The 27,696-nt window shown below is 41.7% G+C and overlaps 1 protein-coding gene across 7 annotated transcripts in view; it reads left to right on the top strand.

Moving 5' to 3' along the window:
• retm (real-time) overlaps positions 1-27,696 on the top strand; it is a 287,480-nt gene that overhangs the window by 144,656 nt on the left and 115,128 nt on the right. For 5 of the 7 annotated variants that reach the window (XM_053791151.2, XM_053791152.2, XM_053791153.2 and 2 more), the window contains exons 2-6: positions 1,417-1,566; positions 23,893-24,024; positions 24,754-24,882; positions 26,511-26,784; positions 27,506-27,595. In XM_053791151.2, the coding sequence (XP_053647126.2) occupies positions 1,417-1,566; positions 23,893-24,024; positions 24,754-24,882; positions 26,511-26,784; positions 27,506-27,595 (775 nt within the window). The remainder of the gene's footprint in view (positions 1-1,416; positions 1,567-23,892; positions 24,025-24,753; positions 24,883-26,510; positions 26,785-27,505; positions 27,596-27,696) is intronic. The other 2 variants (XM_053791154.2, XM_053791156.2) reach the window with 1 other exon arrangement.

Here is a 27,696-nt window from a genome sequence, read left to right as displayed (position 1 = left end):
CACATATTGGGCAATCCATTGGGTGTTTGTAATCGTACAAAGGTCAATAACCCATTTCCCCTGGTCTAGAGAATGTGTAGACCCAGTGTTTACAGTGAAGCAGGTAACTGAATAATAAGTGTAGGGAAGTGTTTCCTTGGATTTAGACAAGGCACATGATAGGGTGTGTAGGGGAGCTATGAGACAGATATTGTAAATTTATAGAGTAGAAAGTGGGTTACCCTGGGTTACTAAAAACAGTGAACAATTTCAATATAGAGAGAGAGGCTCATTTTATGGTATCTAATAGAGGTGTGCCAAAGTATCGATATCGGTGGCTAATTTTAATGGTATCGGTAACTGTGAATATCGGCCTAAAATTGATCATCGGTATCTGCAATATATATATATATATATATATATATATATATATATATATAGATATATATATATATATATATATATAATATATATATATATATATATATATCGCCCTATCACTAGAGGGAGACTATTTTCCAGTAAAAATAGACCTTAGACAGGAATGTGTGATGTTATTGTGATCATTGATTATACTGTATTTATAGATGGGTTTGTAAAAGTAGTAAAGTTAGGGTGTTGGGGAGAGGTGTGAGATAAAAGATAATGAATTTGATATAAAGTGGGAGTTGTCACAGTTGCTTTTTGCTGGTGACAAATCTTCTGGGAGATTCTGCAGAAATGTTATGAAGGTTGATGAAGTTTGGGAGGGTGTGGAAAAATAAGAAAATTAAAAGTGAATATAGAGAACAGAAGGGTGATGAGAGTAACGAAAAAAAGTTTAGGCAGTGAAATATTAGATATAGGACTGGAGTGAGAGAGTATGGAGGAAATATATTAGATGTTTGGTAGTGGATATTGTGCTGAACTCGGTGTTCTCAAGGTGCTCGTTCTAGTTTCTCTCATATTACTTTTTTCCTTAACCTTGATAAAGACACATATGGTATAGAAAGACACTTGAACCAACACTAGGACATTTAATAGACAGCGTTTCAGTCCTGAGATCTTGATCACTTCTAGAAGTAATAGAAGTGTTTGCTCACGTATCTTTAAACCAATTTGTCGGTATCTATTACCAAGGTTTATACTAAAGACACATATGCAGAGTTCAAGACTGTGCATATCTCTCCATCTGAATATTGTCGGTAACACTATACCTTCATAGTCTTGCATATAATGTTTGTCAGAGATAATTTATATTCTAGTAATTTTTGTCTAACTTTCTTCTTGAATATTAAAATTGTGTGTTCCGTCTTCCAGGTGTTTTGCAAACTTCTTGTATCAAGTGTTTTATTAAAAATCAGTGCAAGCACTTTTCTAAGTGATTTAGTTGTAGTAGATGATGTGTGCCGGTAGTAAAGTGTGGACATTTAGTAAGGTTTATGATGTGTATTACAGGCTTACGTGCGTCGCTTCCCGAAGTGCGACATGATTCCCATCATGGCGGGCACTGACATCATCAAGGAGACTACATCAAAAGATGGCGCCGTAGTCCAGGTCTCCCGCCGCTGTAAACTACATGTGGAGGCTCCATACCTCCTCAAGAAGGTCAGTCTTCTCTTCCTTAACCTCCCCCGTCTCTTCCTCCGCCTCCAGCCTCCACCTCTACTTCCCCTCTTTACCTTTCCTTTCTAACTTTCCTCCCAGCCTCCAACTTTTCAGTAGTCCTAATCCTCTCTCATCATTCTTTTTTTCTCTCTCTGTACATATTTTTTGTTACCTCGCTCTGTGAGAGATATCTTCATAAAAATTCATTTTCTGATGCATATGGGATTGGCCATCCTCAGAGCTACCTGGAGAGGGTTTCGGGGATCAGTGCCCCCGCAGCCCGGTCTGTGACCAGGCGTCGGGAGTATACCTGGAGAAAAATATTTTAAACATTGTAGCAAACAACATTTGGTGTTCCCAGGAGGCCACCCATCCAAGTACTAACTATACCCAACGTTCCTTAAACTTCGCCGAGCTGACGAGAAGTGGTGCGTTCAGTGTGGCATGGCCGTGATGGTAATTCCTAACTAATAATAACTCCAGCAGTTCTGCTGGAACGAAATCTCTCAAGTTGCCGTAACTGCTAAACCCTTACTGAAACACTTTTAACGATATCCTTATTGTAAATAACTGGTTCATAGAACCGATAGGTTGATTAATTGTGTTGCACAAAATATCATTATTCTACTATAGTTCCTTAGTTCAGGCTGACACATTTTCACAGTATGTATGTAACCCATCCTATGTGATGGAATATGACAGGAACAACATAGCTAGCTTTTGTTCCCACTGTATCTAGCATGTAGAATAGTGTAGCAGAACGCTGCTAATGTGTTCAATTTTGAATAAAGAAATCATCTTTTTAATGTCATACAGCACCAATAATTTTATTTCGAGAGCCAATTGTTGTTTATAACAAAAAATAGACACAATACCGTGACTGGAACAATACACAAATAACCTGCACATAGAAGAGAGGAGCTTACGACGACGTTTCGGTCCGACTTGGACCATTTACAAAGTCACACTAACGAGAAGGAGAGGAGGATGGGTATATATAGGCCTATATATACCCATCCTCCTGTCCTTCTCGTTAGTGTGACTTTGATAATGGTCCAAGTCGGACCGAAACGTCGTCGTAAGCTCCTCTCTTCTATGTGAGGGTTATTTGTGTATTTGTTGTTTGTGAGGAGAGTGTAGAGGAAATGAGGTCATGGTGCCGGATATGTCAAGTTGAACTGGTGGCAGCCAGACGAATTGTGCCACTGCCAGCTCAGGTGGAACCAGTGGCAGACAAATAGTGAAATAGTATTGTGCCCCCTGCTAGCTCAGGTGGAACCAGTAGCAGACTAGTATTATGTCACTGCTAGCTCAGGTGGAGCCAGTAGCAGACAAATAGTATTGTCACTGCTAGCTCAGGTGGAACCAGTAGCAGACAAATAGTATTATGTCACTGCTAGCTCAGGTGGAACCAGTAGCAGACAAATAGTATTATGTCACTGCTAGCTCAGGTGGAACCAGTAGCAGACAAATAGTATTATGTCACTGCTAGCTCAGGTGGAACCAGTAGCAGACAAATAGTATTATGTCACTGCTAGCTCAGGTGGAACCAGTAGCAGACAAATAGTATTATGTCACTGCTAGCTCAGGTGGAACCAGTAGCAGACAAATAGTATTATGTCACTGCTAGCTCAGGTGGAACCAGTGGCAGACAAATAGTATTGACTTACTGCTAGCTCACGTAGAACCAGTGCCAGACAAATAGTACTGACTGACTGCTAGCTCAGATGGAATCAGTAGCAGACAAATAGTATTATGTCACTGCTAGCTCAGATGGAATCAGTAGCAGCACTGCTAGCTCACGTGGAACCAGTAACAAATTGTATTATGTCACTGCTAACTCAGGTGGAACCAGTAGCAGACAAATAGTATTAAATCCCTGCCAGATATCATAGTAAAGTGTCCTCAGAATGTGTATATAGCGCACTAGTGTCGAGTAGAGTAAGCCTTTTAAATACTTTGCTGTGATGCGCTCCACAACAGTCAGTAGCACCCAGGTACTTACAGACCTTCTCATTGTATGGTATACTGTTAAGTGAATACGGACGTTTAAGATAATGTATATTTCGTTGGATGATAATAATAATATATTTATTTCTACAAGTACATGTACAAGGTATACAGACCATAGCTGACATCAGTGACATACTTCTATATAGAAAGCCCCTTGTTATGCTGGGCATTTCGGGCAAATTTGGTCAGTTTTGTCCCGGGATGCGACCCACACCAGTCGACTAACGCCCAGATACCCATTATTACTGATGGGTGAACATAGGCAACCTGTGTATACCTGGAGAGGGTTTCGGGGGTCAACGCCCCCGCGGCCCGGTCTGTGACCAGGCCTCATGGTGGATCAGGGCCTAATCAACCAGGCTGTTGCTGTGTAAGGAAACACGCCCAGTGTTTCTACACTCGCCGAGAATCAAACCCGGACCCTCACCGTGTGAAGCGAGAGCTTTTGTCACCAGGCCAGTCATAGTATGCAGCACAAGTGTAGAATCACAACCAATATCTATCAAGAACTCCATTTGGGACAAAAGTACTGCTTAACACCAGTATAGGGTACTAGACTCGCTCATGAAATTTCATAGGACGGATGAAGCGTGTAAGGAATCTATGAACATTAATGTCAATTACTTTGGTGTGTCGAGGGCACAAATATCCAGTGTGATAACACAGCACATTGAGGCTTTCAAGACTGGAATACCAGTAGTGTGTTCACACTCGACACGCACACTCTTATACACACACACACACACACACACACACACACACACACACACACACACACACACACACACACACACACACACACACACACACACACACACACATACATACACATACACACACATTCACACTCCACCACAACACACATTCCACCAACACTCGCACACATACATTCCACCACCACTCACACACATACATTCCACCCCTATTCCACCACCACTCACACACATGCCACCACAACCACACACTCTACCACAACCCCACACACATTTCACCACACAGCCACCATACACATTTCACCACACACATTCCTCCACACATCCACCATACACATTTCACCACACACACACACACACACACACACACACACACACACACACACACACACACACACACACACACACACACACACACACACACACACACACACACACAACCACAATTAGGTGAGTACAAGAGATTCAAAGAAGTGTTCACAGAGGAGACAGAAGGGGCTCCAGAGGGACGGAGAGGTGTGGCACATCACCAGGTGCTGGACACGGTACACACAACCGAGGAAGAAGTGAAGAGGCTTCTGAGTGAGCTATATACCTCAAAGGCAATGGGGCCAGATAACATCTCTCCATGGGTCCTGAGAGAGGGAGCAGAGGCGCTATGTGTACCCTTAACAATATTCAATACATCTATCGAAACAGGGAGATTGCCTGAGGCATGGAACACAGCAAATGTAGTCCCAATCTTTAAAAAAGGAGACAGACATGAAGCACTAAACTACAGACCAGTGTCACTGACATGTATAGTATGCAAAGTCATGGAGAAGATTGTCAGGAGAAGAGTGGTGGAACACCTAGAAAGGAATGATCTCATCAACAGCACCCAGCATGGTTTCAGGGACGGGAAATCCTGTCACAAACCTACTGGAGTTCTATGACAAGGTAACAGCACTAAGACAAGAGAGAGAGGGGTGGGTGGATTGCATTTTCTTGGACTGCAAGAAGGCGTTTGACACAGTTCCACACAAGAGATTAGTGCAAAAACTGGAGGACCAAGCAGGGATAACAGGGAAGGCACTACAATGGATCAGGGAATATTTGTCAGGAAGACAGCAGCGAGTAATGGTACGTGGCGAGGTGTCAGAGTGGGCACCTGTGACCAGCGGGGTCCCACAGGGGTCAGTCCTAGTACCAGTGCTGTTTCTGGTATTTGTGAACGACATGACAGAAGGAATAAACTCAGAGGTGTCACTGTTTGCAGATGACGTGAAGTTGATGAGAAGAATTCATTCGATCGAAGACCAGGCAGAACTACAAAGGGATCTGGACAGGCTGCAGACCTGGTCCAGCAATTGGCTCCTGGAGTTCAATCCCACCAAGTGCAAAGTCATGAAGATTGGGGAAGGGCAAAGAAGACCGCAGACAGAGTACAGTCTAGGGGGCCAGAGACTACAAACCTCACTCAAGGAAAAAGATCTTGGGGTGAGTATAACACCAGGCACATCTCCTGAAGCGCACATCAACCAAATAACTGATGCAGCATATGGGTGCCTGGCAAACCTCAGAACAGCATTCCGACATCTTAATAAGGAGTCATTCAGGACCCTGTACACCGTGTACGTTAGGCCCATATTGGAGTATGCGGCACCAGTTTGGAACCCACACCTAGCCAAGCATGTAAAGAAACTAGAGAAAGTGCAAAGGTTTGCCACGAGACTAGTCCCAGAGCTAAAAGGTATGTCCTACGAGGAGAGGTTAAGAGAAATTAACCTGACGACACTGGAGGACAGGAGAGATAGGGGGGACATGATAACGACTTACAAAATACTGAGAGGAATTGACAAGGTGGACAAAGACAGGATGTTCCAGAGACTGGACACAGCAACAAGGGGACACAGTTGGAAGCTGAAGACACAGATGAATCACAGGGATGTTAAGAAGTATTTCTTCAGCCACAGAGTAGTCAGGAAGTGGAATAGTTTGGGAAGAGATGTAGTGGAGGCAGGATCCATACATAGCTTTAAGCAGAGGTACGATAAAGCTCATGGTTCATGGAGAGTGACCTAGTGGCGACCAGTGAAGAGGCGGGGCCAGGAGCTCGGACTCGACCCCCGCAATCTCAACTAGGTGAGTACACACACACACACACACACACACACACATACACACACATACACACACATACACATACATACACATACACACACACACACACACACACACACACACACACACACACACACACACACACACACACACACACACACACACACACTCGCAAAAACACCAGGCCTAGTGTCTAATCGACATGTGCCTAGGACAAAATGGTAACTAACACACACACACACACACACACACACACACACAACATACACAACACACACACACACACACACACACACACACACACACACACACATACACACACACTCGCAAAAATACCAGGCCTAGTGTCTAATCGACATGTGCCTAGGACAAAATGGTAACTAACACACGCATATACTACAGGCCTAGTGTCTAATCGACATGTGCCTAGGACAAAATGGTAACTAACACACACATATACAACAGGCCTAGTGTCTAATCGACATGTGCCTAGGACAAAATGGTAACTAACACACACACACACACACACACACACACACACACACACATACAACAGGCCTAGTGTCTAATCGACATGTGCCTAGGACAAAATGGTAACTAACACATACACATACACATACACATACAAATACACACTCCACCACAACACACATTCCACCAACACTCGCACACATACATTCCACCACCACTCACACACATACATTCCATCCCTATTCCACCACCACTCACACACATGCCACCACAACCACACACTCTACCACAACCCCACACATATTTCACCACACAGCCACCATACACATTTCACCACACACATTCCTCCACACATCCACCATACACATTTCACCACATACACACACACACACACACACACACACACACACACACACACACACACACACACACACACACACACACACACACACACACACACACACGAAAGAATCAGTGAAAAATCCCCAGACATCATAGCAGTCACAGAAACAAAACTCGCTGAGACAATAACAGACACAATCTTCCCAACGGGATATCAGATCCTGAGGAAAGATAGAAGGAGTAGAGGGGGAGGAGGGGTTGCACTGCTCATAAAACACCGATGGGGATTTGAGGAAATGGAAGGCATGGACATGATTGGAGAAAGAGACTACATTGTAGGTACAATTCAGTCCGGAGAACATAAAGTAGTCATTGGAGTGATGTATAACCCACCACAGAACTGCAGGAGGCCAAGAGAGGAGTACGAAGAAAACAACAGGGTGATGGTGGACACACTGGCTGAGGTGGCAAGAAGAGCTCACTCGAGCAGAGCAAAGTTACTGGTAATGGGCGATTTCAACCACAGGGAGATCGACTGGGAAAACCTGGAGCCACATGGGGGTCCCGAAACATGGAGAGCCAAGATGATGGATGTGGTACTTGAAAACCTCATGCATCAACATGTCAGGGACACAACCAGAGAGAGAGGGGAGGATGAGCCAGCAAGACTGGATCTTGTGTTCACCCTGAGCAGTTCAGACATTGAGGACATCACTTACGAGAGGCCCCTTGGAGCTAGCGATCACGTGGCTCTGAGTTTTGACTATATAGTAGAGTTACAAGTGGAGAAGGTAACAGGAACTGAAGGGGACAGGCCAAACTATAAAAGGGGGGACTACACAGGTATGAGAAACTTCCTGCAGGAGGTTCAGTGGGACAGAGAAATGGTAGGAAAATCAGTAAACGAGATGATGGAATATGTGGCAACAAAGTGCAAGGAGGCAGAGGAAAGTTTTGTTCCCAAGGGAAACAGAAATAATAGGAAGACCAAAACGAGTCCTTGGTTTACCCGAAGATATAGGGAGGCAAAAACTAAGTGCAACAGAGAATGGAAAAGGTACAGGAGGCATAGGACCCAGGAAAACAAGGAGATTAATAGAAGAGCCAGAAACGAGTATGCACAGATAAGGAGGGAGGCCCAGCGACAGTATGAAAACGACATAGCATCGAAAGTCAAATCTGACCCGAAACTGCTGTATAGCCACATTAGGAGGAAGACAACAGTCAAGGACCAGGTGATAAGGCTGAGGAAAGAAGGTGGAGAACTCACAAGAAACGATCAAGAGGTATGTGAGGAGCTCAACACGAGATTTAAGGAAGTATTTACAGTAGAGACAGGAAGGACTCTGGGGGGACAGACCAGATGGGGACACCAGCAAGGAATACACCAACAAGTGTTGGACGACATACATACAGATGAGGAGGAGGTGAAGAAACTGCTAAGGGACATCGATACCTCAAAGGCAATGGGACGGACAACATCTCCCCGTGGGTCCTTAGAGAGGGAGCAGATATGTTGTGCGTGCCACTTACCACAATCTTCAACACGTCTCTGGAAACTGGGCAACTACCTGAGGTATGGAAGACGGCAAATGTAGTTCCCATTTTTAAAAAAGGAGACAGAAAAGAGGTACTAAACTATAGACCTGTGTCATTGACGTGTATAGTATGCAAAATTATGGAGAAGATTATCAGGAGGAGAGTGGTGGAGCACCTGGAACTGAACAAGAGTATAAATGCCAACCAGCACGGATTCACGGAAGGCAAATCCTGTGTCACAAACCTTCTGGAGTTTTATGATAAAATAACAGAAGACACGAGAGAGAGGGGTGGGTTGATTGCATCTTCTTGGACTGCAAGAAGGCCTTTGACACAGTTCCTCACAAGAGATTAGTGCAGAAGCTAGAGCATCAGGCGCATATAACAGGAAGGGCACTGCAATGGATCAGAGAATACCTGACAGGGAGGCAACAACGAGTCATGGTACGTAATGATGTATCACAGTGGGCACCTGTGACGAGCGGGGTCCCACAGGGGTCGGTCCTAGGACCAGTGCTATTTTTGGTATATGTGAACGACATGACGGAAGGGTTAGACTCAGAAGTGTCCCTGTTTGCAGATGATGTGAAGTTAATGAGGAGAATTAAATCTGATGAGGACCAGGCAGGACTTCAAAGAGACCTGGACAGACTGGACACCTGGTCCAGCAAATGGCTTCTCGAATTTAATCCTGCCAAATGCAAAGTCATGAAGATAGGGGAAGGGCACAGAAGACCACAGACAGAGTATAGGCTAGGTGGCCAAAGACTGCAAACCTCACTCAAGGAGAAAGATCTTGGGATGAGTATAACACCGAGCATGTCTCCGGAAGCACACATCAATCAGATAACTGCTGCAGCATATGGGCGCCTGGCAAACCTGAGAACAGCATTCCGATACCTTAGTAAGGAATCGTTCAAGACACTGTACACCGTGTATGTCAGGCCCATACTGGAGTATGCAGCACCTGTTTGGAACCCGCACTTGATAAAGCACGTCAAGAAACTAGAGAAAGTACAAAGGTTTGCCACAAGGTTAGTTCCAGAGCTAAGGGGAATGTCCTATGAAGAAAGATTAAGGGAAATCGGCCTGACGACACTGGAGGACAGGAGGGTCAGGGGAGACATGATAACGACATATAAAATACTGCGTGGAATAGACAAGGTGGACAAAGACAGGATGTTCCAGGGAGGGGACACAGAAACAAGAGGCCACAATTGGAAGTTGAAGACACAAATGAGTTAGAGAGATATTAGGAAGTATTTTTTCAGTCATAGAGTTGTAAGGCAGTGGAACAGCCTAGAAAATGACGTAGTGGAGGCAGGAACCATACACAGTTTTAAGACGAGGTTTGATAAAGCTCATGGAGCGGGGAGAGAGAGGGCCCAGTAGCAACCGGTGAAGAGGCGGGGCCAGGAGCTAAGACTCGACCCCTGCAACCACAAATAGGTGAGTACAAATACGTGAGTACACACACACTCCCCCGTCTCCACACCAACACCACCACACATACTGTACATACACAGTCATTATATTAGCACTCACCTCTCCCCACACGCACTTTCCCTCACTTCCCAACACCAGTGCTTAACATGCTTGGCTCACACTCATTTGGTTGGGTTCAGGCCTAATAAAAATACTAATGATACTATTATCCACGTGCTAGAACATATTTATACAGCAACAGAGAAAAAAGAAGTCTCACTGGGGATCTTCATTGACTTACGTAAAGCTTTCGATACAGTTGACCACGACTTGCTCCATATAAAATTGTCGCACTATGGTATAAGAGGGCACTCCCTCAACTACCTAAAGTCATACCTCAGCAACAGAAGCCAATATGTGTACACAAATGGGGCAAACTCTTCCGCACAGCCAATTACAGTTGGTGTCCCACAGGGAAGTGTCCTAGGCCCTCTTCTCTTTCTCATATACATAAATGACCTACCAAATGCATCGCAACTACTCAAACCCACACTATTTGCAGATGACACTACATACGTCTTCTCTCACCCGAGCCCAGTCATGCTAGCCAATACTGTAAATACCGAATTACAGAAAATATCAACCTGGATGAGGACCAACAAACTTACTCTAAACATTGACAAAACCTACTACATTCAGTTTGGTAACAGAGCTACAGATGTGTCTCTTAACATAATGATAAATGGATCACCTATCACAAAACTCACAGAGGGAAAATTCTTAGGAATCCGCCTTGATAATAGACTCAAATTTCAAACACATATACAACAAAATTTCCAAAAAAATTTCCAAGACCGTAAGCATACTATCGAAGATAAGGTACTATGTTCCACAGTCAGCCCTCCTGGCCCTATATCACTCACTTATTTACCCCTATCTCACCTATGGAATTTGTGCATGGGGCTCAACAGCAATAAACCATCTCAGACCACTAATCACCCAACAAAAGGCTGCAGCCAGAATAACAAATTTCCACTACAGACAGCACACTCCACCAGTATGCAAAACTCTAAACCTACTCACAATACAAAACATCCATACTTATTACTGCACCTACTACATACATAGATATAAACCCTCCCCTCAAACATCTTACCAACCTCAACAGAACACATGACCATAACACAAGGCACAGATCACTCTTTGATGTTCCTCGAGTCCATCTCACGCTATACAAAAACTCAATGCACATAAAAGGCCCTAAAATCTGGAATTCATTACCTGTGAATATAAAAGAAACACTGTTTATAAATTCAAGTCTCTTCTCAAAAATCACTTACTCACCCACAACTAAATAAATACTGAATAATTGTATCTCATAAATTGTATCTCATATATGTATCTCATTATTGTATCTCATAAATGTCAACCTGTGACCCAATTAAACTTTGTTACTATTTAACTTCATTACCTAAAATAATAATCCATTCTACTGATTACACAGCAACACAGTAAATGACCATATGACCTGTCTTTGTAATACTCATTTGTACTAAATTGTTATCTGTTTTACAATAATTTTTGTACCACTGAATATATCATTGCTTAGTTAATCTTAAGTTAATTTTAAGCTGCCCATAATGCTCTGTATACAAGGGGCTTGGCATGCTGCACTTTAAAAATTGTATTCCTTGTACTTCTCTGTATCATGTTGAAATTAATAAATAAATAAATAAACGTGGGGTCGAACTCTACCACGAGGCGGGGCGTAAGGGCAAATCTCTTAACACCTTCTGCCCTATTACCAAGCAGTAAGTAGGTACCTGGAAATTAGGCGACTGTTGTGGGTCGTATCCTGGGGGAGAACCTAGACAGGACCACAGTGGAAATAACCCATGTTGATTGGCTTTATTGTGTTATTCTAAGTTACTAACCCTTTGTGTTTAATATAATCCAAATAATTGTTTTTTCGTTTTTGTTTTCATTATTACCGCTACCGCCCTAACACACACGGAGTAATTAAAAAAAGTGAAATGACCTGGATAAGGTAGTGGCCTACCTGGAGGGTGTTTTGTTGTCAACGCCCCCACGCCCCGGCCCATGACCAGACCTCCCGGTGGATCAGGGCATGATCAACCAGGCTGTTACTACTTGCCGCACGCAGTCCAGCGTACGAACCACAGCCCGGCTGTGGAGGCAGACTCAAAAGACAGCTTGAAGAGTAGGCATGATATAGACCAGGCTAGTAATTAGTGACGCCCATCATAATATTCTAGGAGTCGGGCACCAACAGCTGAGTCTCGACTCCCCGCAAACACAACCCAGTGAGCACACAAAAGTTTAACGTGTATGATGTAAGGCTTCCTTGTGGCAGTGACATTTCTGCCGTTTCACCACCAGCCTGGCTGCAGCTTAATTTCTCAGTGTGTGTGAACTCACCTAATTGTGGTTGCAGGGGTCGATTCATAGCTCCTGGCCCCGCCTCTTCACTGGTCGCCAATAGGTCCACTCTCTCCCAGCTCCACGAGCTTTATCATACCTCTTCTTAAAGCTATGTATGGTACCTGCCTCTACTACCTCACTTTCCAGACTATTCCACTTCCTGACAGCTCTATGGCTGAAGAAATACTTCCTAACATCCCTGTGACTCATCTGTGTGTGCGCGTACGTACGTACTTTCTCCTTGAGGTGTCAACATACCGATACAAATGTTTAGCAGTGTAGTTATCGTATGTTGATCAAGCCTTGATCCACCGGGAGGCCAGGTCGTGCACTGGGCCACGGGGGCGTTGATCCCTGGAATACCCTCCAGGTTACCCGGAGGTTATTCCGGGGATCAACGCCCCCGCGGCCCGGTCCATGACCAGGCCTCCCGGTGGATCAAGGCCTGATCAACCAGGCTGTTACTGCTGGCTACACGCAGTCCAACGTACGAGCCACAGCCCGGCTGATCCGGCACTGACTTTAGGTATCTGTCCAGCTCTCTCTTGAAGGCAGCCAGGGGTTTATTGGCAATTCCCCTAATGCTTGATGGGAGGCTGTTGAACAGTCTTGGGCCCCGGACACTTATGGTGTTTTCCCCTAGTGTACCAGTGGCGCCCCTACTTTTAATTGGGGGCATTTTGCATCGCCTGCCCAGTCTTTTACTTTCGTAGGGAGTGATTTCTGTGTGCAGATTTGGGACCATTCCTTCCAAGATTTTCCAAGTGTAGATTATGATATATCTCTCCCTCCTGCGTTCCAACGAGTACAAGTCAAGTGCTTCCAAGCGTTCCCAGTAGTTAAGGTGCTTGACAGAACTTATACGTGCAGCAAAGGATCTCTGTACACTCTCTAGATCTGCGATTTCACCTGCTTTGAATGGAGATGTTAATGTATAGAAGTATTCCAGCCTAGAGAGAACAAGTGATTTGAAAAGGATCATCACTGGCTTGGCATCTGTCGTTTTGAACGTTCTCATTATCCATTCTATCATTTTCTTTGTACTTGCGATCGTGGCACTGTTGTGATCCTTGAAAGTGAGATCCTCAGACATTACTACTCCCAGGTCCCTTACATTATTTTTCCGCTCTATTGTATGGCCAGAGTCTGTAGTATACTCTGTTCTAGTTATTATCTCCTCCAGTTTTCCATAACGGAGTAGTTGGAATTTGTCCTCATTGAACATCATATTGTTTACCGTTGCCCACTGGAAAACTTTGTTTATATCTTCTTGGAGGTTAACCGCGTCCTCAGCAGATGACAGCCTCATGCAGATCCTAGTATCATCCGCAAAGGATGATGCGGTGCTGTGGTGTATATCTCTGTCTATGTCTGATATGAGGATGAGGAATAAGATGGGGGCGAGTACTGTGCCTTGTGGAACATAGCTCTTCACTATGGCAGCCTCCGATTTAACTCTGTTGACCACTACTCTTTGTGTTCGATTTGTTAGGAAGTTGAAGATCCATCTCCCCACTTTCCCAGTTATTCCTTTAGCACGTATTTTGTGCGTTATTACGCCATGATCGCATTTGTCAAATGCTTTTGCAAAGTCTGTGTATATTACGTCTGCATTCTGATTTTCTTCCAGTGCATCCAAGGCCGTATCATCGTGATCATGTAGTTATGGGAGGCAGGAGCGACCTGCCCTGAACCCATGTTGCCCTGGATTGTGCAGATTTTGGGAATCCAGGTGATTTAGAGTAGGTATACTCTAAGTAAAACACTACTCCTTATATTGGTATCTTTTTTTTTATTTTGGGGGAAGGCGTTACCTGTAGGTTACCTGCAGTCGCTTTCTGGGATCGCTGCCTCCGTTCTCTGGCCTGATCAGTCATGGGTTCGAGCCCCACACGTTCACTGGTCTGATCAATCATTCTGGTAGTGGTAGACACACTTGATATACTGTGGAAAAGGCCACTAGCGTACAGTTCAGGACATGTATTGAAGGAAATATTTCGCCACGAGTGATGAAACGTTTCATTTAATGAATACCCTGAACTGTACACAAGTGTTCTTTTCCACAGTTTGTCGGTATCAGCAATACCGACGGTATCAGTGATACCATACGGTATCAGTGATACCATACGGTATCAATATGGGTGGTGATACCATATCACCATACCATTTACAACACCTGATAAAGCTTATTGTAAATAAAACGTCATGGTGGTAAAGATCATCTTTGTTGTCTGTGTCTTTTATCACTACTATATTACAGTAGGCTGCCTGTGGTAACTGCAAGCAGTCAAACGTAGGCACCAACAGCCAGGCTGATAAGAAAGGAGGGGGGAAGGGTGTCAGATACCTCCTACTATTTCTTGCCTCAACCATCTGATAATAGTAATAGTCCTCCACCATCTGATAATAGTCTTTCTCTGTAGATAGCTTAGTAGGCTTTCTCTGTAGATAGCCTAGTAGATAGTCTTTTTCTGCAGATAGCCTAGTATATAGTCTTTGTAGATGGCCTAGTAGATAGTCTTTCTTTTGCGATAGCATTAGTAGGGACTGGAAAGACTTCTGCCGTCTGCCTTTTCCCATGTATAATATACCATATACTTCTGTATATGCATACTAACATGGAGGTGTCTCTGCACGTTTATTTTGCAAGGTTCCATCGCCATTTTGGTTTGTTTCGTCAAATTACCTCTTATAATAGTTTATTTACGTTCACTTATGTATTTTTTTATATAATCGTAGGAGTTTTCATGAGGGAACTGGTTCACTACCTCCGCCAGGTCAGCCAGTCTGTGATGGGTATGTGGGGCAGTGGGCAGCCCACAACAGACAGCTTGGATGAACGGGCAGGCAACAGAAAAGGGTAGAAATACTCACAAGTATACATCACCACAATATTTTTTATAGGGAATCGCTAAACCCATATGGGTCATACAGTACCTGAGGAATGGGAGACAGTAAGGTTAGTTTCAAGGATTATAATTATTATAATTATGGGGGAGCGCTAAACCCGTATGATTATACAGCGCATGTGGGGGGATGGGAGGCATTCAGGCTTAATTCAGGGAACTGGAGCGCAGATCCAATTCCCTAGATCAAAAGCCCTTCACCAGCATCGAGGAACCTCCCTTGAGGGGTTAGTTTCAAGGAACTGGATAACAAGTCCAGGTCCTTACCTGGAGGTTACCTGGAGGTTATTCCGGGGATCAACGCCCCCGCGGCCCGGTCCACGACCAGGCCTCCCGATGGATCAGGGCCTGATCAACTAGGCTGTTACTGCTTGAATCAAGAGCCTTTCAAGCATCAAGACACTTCCCTTGGTAGTATCATTTGTGGGTTTGTATTCTACACTGAACATAATAAATACCCGGCCTTTGTACAAATAAGATTTCGGATTAAAACTGTAGAGAGGGTGTGTTGGAAAATTATGTAGTGTTCTACAGTATTATTATTATTCACGAGGAAACGTTAAATCCGCATGGGTGACAAAGCTCCCAAGAACTGGGAGTTACATAGGTTTAATCCAAGAGAAGGGTAGCTTCAGATCCTTGGATCAAGAGTCCTTTACCAGCATTCACCGGAAAGAGTGAGTGTGTGGACCAACTGTTGGTAGTGGTTGCGCCAGTGTTTTGAAATCTCTCTGCCATATCCACAACACTAAAATGTCAAGCTGTCAATTGCAGCAACATTGTGTGTGTGCGCCAGCGAAGAAACAGTTGTTGCAATGTTGAGTTAACTCGTGTATTTCTCGATGGGAATATATTGCCACACAGAAATATTTTTCTTTATTTCATTCATACGTACACACACACACACACACACACACACATACACAAACACACACACACACACACAGACACTCACACACACACAGTCACACACACACACACACACATATACACACATATATATACACACACATACACAAACACACGCTCTCGCTTCACACGGTGAGGGCCTGGGTTCGATTCCCAGCCAGAGTAGAAACATTGGACGTGTTTCTTTCCACCTGTTGTCTATGTTCCCCATCAGTAAAATGGGTACCTGGGTGTTAGTCGACTGGTGTGGGTCGCATCCTGGGACACTGACCTAAGGAGGCCTGGTCACAGACCGGGCCGCGGGGGCGTTGACCCCCGGAACTTTCTCCAGATAAACTCCAGATATATATATATATATATATATATATATATATATATATATATATATATATATATATATATATATATATATATATATATATATATATATATATATATATATATATATATATATATATATATATATATATATATATATAAGAACATAAGAAAGGAGGAACACTGCAGGAGGCTTGTTGGCCCATACTAGGCAGGTCCTTTACAATTCATCCCACTAACAAAACATTTGCCCAACCCAATTTTCAATGCCACCCAAGAAATAAGCTCTGATGTGAAAGTCCCACTCAGACCCAACCCCTCCCACTCATGTATATATATATATATATATATATATATATATATATATATATATATATATATATATATATATATATAATATATATATGTAGTAGGTTGGTAGACAGCAACCGCCCAGGGAGGTACTACAGTCCTGCCAAGTGAGTGTAAAACGAAAGCCTGTAATTGTTTTACATGATGGTAGGATTGCTGGTGTCTTTTGTCTGTCTCATAAATATGCAAGATTACAGGTACGTCTTGCTACTTCTACTTACACTTAGGTCACACTACACATACATGTACACGTTTATTTATACACACTCATCTGAGTTTTCTTTGATTTTATCTTAATAGTTCTTGGTCTTATTACTTTTCCTTTTATATCCATGGGGAAGTGGAATAAGAATCTTTCCTCCGTAAGCCATGCGTGTTGTAAAAGTCAACTAAAATGCCGGGAACAATGGGCTAGTAACCCCTTTTCCTGTAAAGATTACTAAAAAGAATAAGAAGAAGAAAATTGTCAAAGTGGGAAGTCTGAATGTGCGTGGATGTTGTGCAAATGATAAGAAAGAGATGATTGTGGATGTTATGAATGAGAAGAAACTGGATGTCCTGGCTTTAAGTGAAACAAAGCTGAAGGGGGTGGGAGAGTTTCAATGGAGAGGAATAAATGGGATTAGGTCAGGGGTTTCAAATAGTTAGAGCTAAAGAAGGAGTAGCAATAATGTTGAAGGATAAGCTATGGCAGGAAAAGAGGGACTACAAATATATAAATTCAAGGATTATGTGGAGTAAAATAAATATTGGATGTGAAAAGTGGGTTATAGTAAGCGTGTATGCACCTGGAGAAGAGAGAAGTGTAGAGGAGAGAGAGAGATTCTGGGAAATGTTGAGTGAATGCGTGGGGAGTTTTGAATCAAGTGTGAGAGTAATGGTGGTTGGGGATTTCAATGCTAAAGTGGGTAAAAATGTTATGGAGGGAGTAGTAGGTAAATTTGGGGTGCCAGGGGTAAATGTAAATGGGGAGCCTTTAATTGAGCTATGTGTAGAAAGAGATTTGGTAATAAGTAATACATATTTTATGAAAAAGAGGATAAATAAATATACAAGGTATGATGTAGCACGTAATGAAAGTAGTTTGTTAGATTATGTATTGGTGGATAAAAGGTTGATGGGTAGGCTCCAGGATGTACATGTTTATAGAGGGGCAACTGATATATCGGATCATTATTTAGTTGTAGCTACAGTTAGAGTAAGTCAGTAAGAGGTAGATGGGAAAAGAGGAAGGTGGCAACAACAAGTAAGAGGGAGGTGAAAGTGTATAAACTAAGGGAGGAGGAAATTCGGGCGAGATATAAGCGACTATTGGCAGAAAGGTGGGCTAGTGCAAAGATGAGTAGTGGGGGGGTTGAAGAGGGTTGGAATTGTTTTAAAAAGGCAGTATTAGAATGTGGGGCAGAAGTTTGTGGTTATAGGAGGGTGGGGGCAGGAGGAAAGAGGAGTGATTGGTGGAATGATGAAGTAAAGGGTGTGATAAAAGAGAAAAAGTTAGCTTATGAGAGGATTTTACAAAGCAGAAGTGTTATAAGAAGAGCAGAGTATATGGAGAGTAAAAGAAAGGTGAAGAGAGTGGTGAGAGAGTGCAAAAGGAGAGCAGATGAAAGAGTGGGAGAGGCACTGTCAAGAAATTTTAATGAAAATAAGAAAAAATTTTGGAGTGAGTTAAACAAGTTAAGAAAGCCTAGGGAAAGTATGGATTTGTCAGTTAAAAACAGAGTAGGGGAGTTAGTAGATGGGGAGAGGGAGGTATTAGGTAGATGGCGAGAATATTTTGAGGAACTTTTAAATGTTGAGGAAGAAAGGGAGGCGGTAATTTCATGCACTGGCCAGGGAGGTATACCATCTTTTAGGAGTGAAGAAGAGCAGAATGTAAGTGTGGTGGAGGTACGTGAGGCATTACGTAGAATGAAAGGGGGTAAAGTAGCTGGAACTGATGGGATCATGACAGAAATGTTAAAAGCAGGGGGGGATATAGTGTTGGAGTGGTTGGTACTTTTGTTTAATAAATGTATGAAAGAGGGGAAGGTACCTAGGGATTGGCAGAGAGCATGTATAGTCCCTTTATATAAAGGGAAAGGGGACAAAAGAGATTGTAGAAATTATAGAGGAATAAGTTTACTGAGTATACCAGGAAAAGTATACGGTAGGGTTATAATTGAAAGAATTAGAGGTAAGACAGAATGTAGAATTGCGGACGAGCAAGGAGGCTTCAGAGTGGGTAGGGGATGTGTAGATCAAGTGTTTACATTGAAGCATATATGTGAACAATATTTAGATAAAGGTAGGGAAGTTTTTATTGCATTTATGGATTTAGAAAAGGCATATGATAGAGTGGATAGAGGAGCAATGTGGCAGATGTTGCAAGTATATGGAATAGGTGGTAAGTTACTAAATGCTGTAAAGAGCTTTTATGAGGATAGTGAGGCTCAGGTTAGGGTGTGTAGAAGAGAGGGAGAATACTTCCCGGGAAAAGTAGGTCTTAGACAGGGATGTGTAATGTCACCATGGTTGTTTAATATATTTATAGATGGGGTTGTAAAAGAAGTAAATGCTAGGGTGTTCGGGAGAGGGGTGGGATTAAATTATGGGGAATCAAATTCAAAATGGGAATTGACACAGTTACTTTTTGCTGATGATACTGTGCTTATGGGAGATTCTAAAGAAAAATTGCAAAGGTTAGTGGATGAGTTTGAGAATGTGTGTAAAGGTAGAAAGTTGAAAGTGAACATAGAAAAGAGTAAGGTGATGAGGGTATCAAATGATTTAGATAAAGAAAAATTGGATATCAAATTGGGGAGGAGGAGTATGGAAGAAGTGAATGTTTTCAGATACTTGGGAGTTGACGTGTCGGCGGATGGATTTATGAAGGATGAGGTTAACCATAGAATTGATGAGGGAAAAAAGGTAAGTGGTGCGTTGAGGTATATGTGGAGTCAAAAAACGTTATCTATGGAGGCAAAGAAGGGAATGTATGAAAGTATAGTAGTACCACTACTCTTATATGGATGTGAAGCTTGGGTGGTAAATGCAGCAGCGAGGAGACGGTTGGAGGCAGTGGAGATGTCCTGTCTAAGGGCAATGTGTGGTGTAAATATTATGCAGAAAATTCGGAGTGTGGAAATTAGGAGAAGGTGTGGAGTTAATAAAAGCATTAGTCAGAGGGCAGAAGAGGGGTTGTTGAGGTGGTTTGGTCATTTAGAGAGAATGGATCAAAGTAGAATGACATGGAAAGCATATAAATCTATAGGGGAAGGAAAGAGGGGTAGGGGTCGTCCTCGAAAGGGTTGGAAAAAGGGGGTAAAGGAGGTTTTGTGGGCGAGGGGCTTGGACTTCCAGCAAGCGTGCATGAGCGTGTTAGATAGGAGTGAATGGAGACGAATGAAACTTGGGACCTGACGATCTGTTGGAGTGTGAGCAGGGTAATATTTAGTGAAGGGATTCAGGGAAACCGGTTATTTTCATATAGTCGGACTTGAGTCCTGGAAATGGGAAGTACAATGCCTGCCCTTTAAAGGAGGGGTTTGGGATATTGGCAGTTTGGAGGGATATGTTGTGTATCTTTATACGTATATGCTTCTAAACTGTTGTGTTCTGAGCACCTCTGCAAAAGCAGTGATAATGTGTGAGTGTGGTGAAAGTGTTGAATGATGATGAAAGTATTTTCTTTTTGGGGTTTTTCTTTCTTTTTTGGGTCACCCTGCCTCAGTGGGAGACGACCGACTTGTTGAAGAAAAAAAAAATATATATATATATATATATATAATGCATATGTGCAAAACAACCACTGTGAAAAAATAGTGAGCTTCCAAGCGCTTTCTTGATTTCACACATTTATATATATCGTGCCGAATAGGTAAAACTTGCGATTTGGCTTAAATAACAATGCTCTTGCCGAATAGGGCAAGCGAAAATTTGTGTATGCAATAATTTCGCAAAAGTCATTCTGAAACTTACGAAAAAAATATATATTTCATTGTGTTTGTTTAATATTAAATTATTTTAAACTTATGTAAAATATATTTCGTTGGATTAGGCTAAATTAAATTGTGCTTGTTATAATAAGGCTAGGTAAGTTTTCTACAGTTCTTTTGGTACAAAATGATTTATTTGTACATTAACATGAATGAAAAAATATATATTTTAAACGTATATGAGAAAATTTTTGAAAGGACTTAATTTTAAATGAGTTCTTGCTAATTGAAAGAAGAGGAACTGATTCGCCATCTTTTATTTGACAGTTGTTTTGATAGACGTGTGCAAACATCAAGCTTGAAATGACTGGATTAACTAAAATAAACCCCACCTCTCCTTCAGAGTGCAGGCGCTGTACCTCCCACCTCCAGGACTCAAATTCCAGCTAACCGGTTTCCTCTAAATCCCTTCATAAATGTTACCTTGTTTTTTTTTTCCCAGTGGGCATTAAACCATAAAACCCACTTGTATCCACTCTTGTCTAACACACTCAAGCCGCTGGATGCTCAAAAACCTGACATCAAAAAGCTATCATTTCCCCTTCTTCCCAACCCTTCCTGGACAACTCCTACCCATCATCCTTCCTTCTACTCCAGCCCAGACCTCAAGAACCCCTTCTCAGCCTTCTGAATCAAGTCTGGCCACCCGTCCCTTAATTTCTACCCTCCACATTATATGCATAATATTCACACCATGAACATGACATCAGCATTGCCTCCTCTCCTCGTTGCAACGTTCAGCAGCAGTTGGAGCTACTCACACTAAGAAGTAAACCTGCAGTTGCCTAGACGTAGCCTCGGTCCTCAGTGCTCCTTATACACAAAAGTGAATATTTTATTTATATAAACAATGTTCACACTCATATAAAGGTGCTGCTACCCCTACACTACTCTGGTACATTACTCCCATTTTGCCTCCATAAATTTCTTAACACAGATGCCTCAGCACATCACTTACCTTTTTACCCTTGTCAGTTCTTCAGGTATGTGTGCGTTGCTCACACTAACATAATGAAAGACTGCAGTAATGTACTGGTCTTTCATGGGTACAGTGGCACCCATAGTGTATTGTACAGATCCTTATCCAGGATGCCATCAAGAACAGTCGACTAGCACCCTGGTACGTATTTACTGCTAGGTGAACAGGGGCAGAAGATATTAGACTTGACTATTACGTCCCTCCTCACCCCGGATTGATCCTTCCTGGGATGTGAGCTAATTGCTCTGTCATTGAGCTGGAAGGTACCTTTGACTTGAAGGTAAATGACTACTCTCCCTTGTGCAGCGCTGTCCTCATCAACTATGTCAGTCATCTTACTGACTTATTATGATGAAGATGCCAGACCTGTACTTAACACAAAAACAACCATTGTTATTGCTTGTTTAGTCTAATGCATAACGATTATCTTTCATAATTATTACTTTTAGCAATTAATACTTTTCAAAAATACCTTTCAAAATGTTTATTGCTGTTTATGTTTAATAATTACTCTGTAATTTTTAATAAATACACTTGTATAATAATTGCCATTTATATTAGATACCTTTCATACTTATGTTTCTAATAATTGCCTTCTAATATCTAATAATTACCTCATAACAAGGCATTAAGAACATTTTCCTATTGCGCAAAGTGAACCAGTACTACTAGTTACTCCACATCACGACTCGTGCAGTCGTTGGGAAGAGTGAACTGCTAAGTAAACTGCACTTATCCTGAAGAAGAAGGGGGGAGGGATTACTGATAAGTAGTAGCTGATAAAAACACAAAAACAACGATTGTCGCCTACACAGCAGGTAGGCGAAGAAGTCTGCTGTGTAGGCAATACATTGCTTAAGTAAAGTTTCCAGTTGCTATTTTTGTATCGTCATCAACTTGAACCCATGTTGCTTTCAATAAATTTCTCAATTTACTTTATTCAGATTTGGTTATGCTAGATTGTTGTCTATTAACAAACTGATCAATTATAACACACCGTAACGCTAGTGTATGCAGTAAAACATAATGGACAGTCAGCATTACTGGACACCTCTTCCCTCCCTAATTAGTCCATTAAATCGAGGTGTCACTATGAGTATAAATAATAGAAGTCCTCAGGTTCTTCAACTCTATATATCCTTGGTTAGGCCTCATTTAGATTATGCTGCACAGTTCTGGTCACTGTATTACAGAATCAGCACTGTATGGCCCTTGTGGTTTAGCGCTTCTTTTTGATTATAATAATAATGTATTACAGAATGGATATAAATGCACTGGAAAACGTACAATGGAGGATGACAAAGTTGATCCCATGTAACAGAAATCTTCCCTGTGAGGATAGATTGAGGGCCCTGAATCTGCACTCTCTCGAAAGGCGTAGAATTAGGGATGATATGATCGAGATGTATAAATGGAAAACAGGAATAAATAAAGGGGATGTAAATAGCGTGCTGAAAATTTCCAGCCAAGACAGGACTCGCAGCAATGGTTTCAAGTTGGAAAAATTCAGATTCAGGAAGGATATAGGAAAGCACTGGTTTGGTAATAGAGTTGTGGATGAGTGGAACAAGCTCCTGAGTACAATTATAAAGGCTAAAATGTTGTGTAGTTTTAAAAATAGGTTAGATAAATACATGAGTGGGTGCAAGTTGAACCTGACTGGCTTGTGCTGCTAGGTCTGATGGCGTGCTTCTTCCTTAAGTGGAAGTGACCTAACTAGGTGGGTCATTGGGATAATCCTGGGGGGGGGGACATGGACCTGCTTTGCATGGGTCAGTAGGCCTGTTGCAGTGTTCCTTCTTTCTTATGTTTCTAATTTTTTAATTTCTTGTTTACAGATAATGGGTGTGGAATTTATCTACTTTGTACAGACCAACACCCTTGACCAGAGAAACCGAACTCTCACAATAGAAGCTTACAACGAGAGTTTTTCTTCTCGTGTTGCAATACTTGAGAACTGCCGCTATACAGTAGGTATCTTTGTACATATTATTAGTGAATTCTTTAGGATTAGTGAGGTAAAAATCTCATTGGTTATAATCATAACCATAATTTCTAAAGGGGTGGACTGGTAAGCTAGCGGAAGGCCTCGGTTAGGTGACCAAAAGCTCCAGCTGCGGGTCATCATATGACTAAGACCTGTGTCAGGCAAAAAGTGTCCAGTTTCCTGACAAATCTTACCTAACCTAACCTTAGTGAGGCAGTCCATTCAGGCTGTCCTAGGGAGGAGCAAACTCGGGCTTTGGATTCAGTCTTGAATCTTGGCATGTGTAGAAATGGATAAGGGGTTACAGAATAGAGCAATTATTAATTGATGAAATTAAGACATGTGCAACATCTGGGTATCTTTACTGTAGACGTTTCGCCCTCCAGTGGCTTTATCAATACAAATTCCAGGACATAATTTGAATACAGTAGAACTATATACAGTGCTCTTTGCACTAACTCCAAGGCTGAGAGACTGATTACCTCATCTTCTGTATATAGTTCTACTGTCTTCAAAGTATGTCCTGGAATTTGTATTGATTTTTTGGGGGGAAAACCCAGCCTATTAAATCATCATCATTTAATAGACTGGCTTTTCCCAAAAAAATCAGAAACTGTTAAATTTATTGTTTGATATAAAGCAGCTTTATTTGGTGTGGCTGTGTAGTTGCTACCATAATTAGATTTATCACGTATGTTATTCCTTGTAACAGGTCCATCCAGAGAACAGTGAGTGGACGTGCTTTGAGCAAACAGCCACATTAGACATCAAATCATTTTTTGGATTTGAGAGCACTGTGGAAAAGATTGCTATGAAGCAGTACTCACAGAACATAACAAAGGTGAGCACTCTCATATACTGTACATATGCATGAGCATATTTGATAGGAGTGAAGGGAGACAAATGGTTTTTAATACTTGACGTGCTGTTGGAGTGTGAGCAAAGTAACATTTATGAAGGGATTCAGGGAAACCGGCATGCCGGACTTGAGTCACGAAGATGGGAAGTACAGTGTCTACACTCTGAAGCCCCTCAAGGAAGGTTCCTTGATGTTGGTGAGGGGCTCTTGATTTAGGGAATTGGATCTGTGCTCCAGTTCCCCAAATTAAGCCTGAATGCCTTCCACATCCCCCCCAGGCGCTGTATAATCCTCCGGGTTTAGCGCTTCCCCCTTGATTATAATAATAATAATACACTCTGAAGGAGGGGTGTTAATGTTGCAGTTTTATAACTGTAGTATAAAGCACCCCTCTGGCAAGACAGTGATGGGTTGAATGATGATGAAAGTTTTTCTTTTTTGGGTCACCCTGCATTGGTGGGAATCGGCCTGCTGTATAGTCCTTGTGGCTTAGCGCTTCTTTTTTGATTATAATAATAATAATGGGAATCGGCCGATGTGTTAAAAAAAAAAATAGGTACATAATTAAAAATACATTTATTTTTAGAGGTCAACAAAGCCACTCTTAATGTAATACAGTGGACCCCCGCATAACGATTACCTCCGAATGCGACAAATTATGTAAGTATATTTATGTAAGTGCGTTTGTACGTGTATGTTTGGGGGTCTGAAATGGACTAATCTACTTCACAATATTTCTTATGGGAACAAATTCGGTCAGTACTGGCACCTGAACATACTTCTGGAGTGAAAAAATATCGTTAACCGGGGGTCCACTGTATATGATTGCTTGAAGACTGAGCTGTAATTAGTACAGTAGAATTCAAGCTTCTTAATTAATAACATAAGTTTGTCATTGTTATAATGAGTTCTGGATAAGTTTGTGTTGCATTCTTATTTATTTTATCTGTGGGGAATTTATCCATTTTAAATCCATTAATTTTTATAGAATTGAATTAATATAATATTATACCATAGAAGATAAGTTTTTAATGCAGTAATTTCCATATGTTTAATTCAATGTTGTATGCAGCATGCTTGTTCAGCATCTTTTGTGCTTTTGTTTGTTTAATATTGGTGGCATTGCATTAAGTTTAATAGGTTACTGCTCTATAATAGAACCATAATACAGTACACGTACAGTATTTATTTATAAAACATATTTAAGTGATAAAAGTGGCTCTTGAATTTAAATACGTGGTTCCTTTGCAAAATAATGCATGTATACAGCTCGTTACAGGTGATCTGTTATATCCAAATTTTGACAGTCTGTTTTATGTGATGAGCTGAGAGTGAGAGTTGCATCACAATAAAGGCTTGTGCTTCTACTGGGTACGTGTCAGGGAAGTGCCTCATTGCCAATCAAGGGCTCTTGATCCAGTGAATAGTAATTACGCCTCCTTTTCTTTGGACTGAATTCAGTTGCATTCCACTCCCCCGAGGCACTGTATAATTCCTTCAGGGTTAATGTTTCTCACTAAATATAATAACAAGTTGTGTCTGTCTTCATACTTGTCAGTAGAATGTCCTCATATATGTTGAACTACATACAAGGATGGTTTATTCAACAGGGCAAGGAAATTATTGAATATTTCATTGACGAGCTTTTTAAAGATGGTATCGCATATATTCCACGATGGAAAGAGCCTTCTCACAAGGCATTGCCAGAAGTTTGTATTACTAAAGATGGCAAGACAGGAGAGAGTGAGGCTGAGAGCAGTTCTGAAGAGACTGAAATAAGGGACCGAACCAGTAGCAGCACGCCGTCCACTGGATCAACAGAACTTCATCTAGGGGCTTCTGCCACAAATCTTCCGAGCATTGACAAGGTCAACCTTAATGAAGGTAAAATCTTGATATTGGTACTGATTGTGTTGTGCAGTGTATACATTGTAAAATAATAATTAATTTATGGAAAAGTTGAGATAGTGGAATGAAAACAGATGGTTAATATTAAATAAACATCGTAAGTGCAGTAACCTAGAAAAGTTACTGATGTAGATTTTAATTGTACAAAATATGTACCAGTATGTTTAATGAAGATGGATTTCTAATTTGCAATTTATTGGTAAGAATGTTTTTTGTTAACATTTAAAGTTGTTTTGCATTTCTAATTGAACTTTATAGAATGCATTGCACAGAAAAAATGTTAATGCCAGAATATGTTTTTATATATTAGTTGACATTTATAGCCCATATCCATTGACAATTACTGTAAACATAAATTATTGGCACCTGAGAAGGGGACTTTTTTTTCATTACCGTCTCTTCTAGCCTTGAACACAGACTTGGACTCATCTGCTCGTTTGACTCATTTTAGCACACTCATTATTGTTGCTTTACCATGCACCTGCATATACACATGGCTCATGGCTATAAATATTGCCATGATTATACTTCATCTTCACAGTTCAATGAGTGAAATACAGTACTGTACAAGCATAACCCATAGGTTCAGTGAGGATGACATGTGAACAGTTGTACTCATGACTAGAACACTGGGCACTGCTGCTATAGAATTTGATACAGGAAATGACTTATGAAATTTCCTTTGGCTGAATTCCAGATGATGCTTTCTTGACTGAGAAAAGGTACATTAAATGGTGTCTGGTTAACCTAGCAGCAGAAGAAGTGGATAATAAACAAACAGATCGGGGTATTGCAATAGCAAATTTGTATTTGAGTTATTGCTTTTACTGTAAACAATCTTATGGCTATAATAGGTAGGCATTAGATCTGAAAGAATACTGCAAAATT

Source organism: Cherax quadricarinatus, chromosome 59, assembly GCF_038502225.1.
Source record: "Cherax quadricarinatus isolate ZL_2023a chromosome 59, ASM3850222v1, whole genome shotgun sequence".
NCBI classification, from domain to species: Eukaryota; Metazoa; Arthropoda; class Malacostraca; order Decapoda; family Parastacidae; genus Cherax; species Cherax quadricarinatus.
Note: the sequence above shows the minus strand (reverse complement) of the source record. Positions and strands in the feature narration are given on the sequence as shown.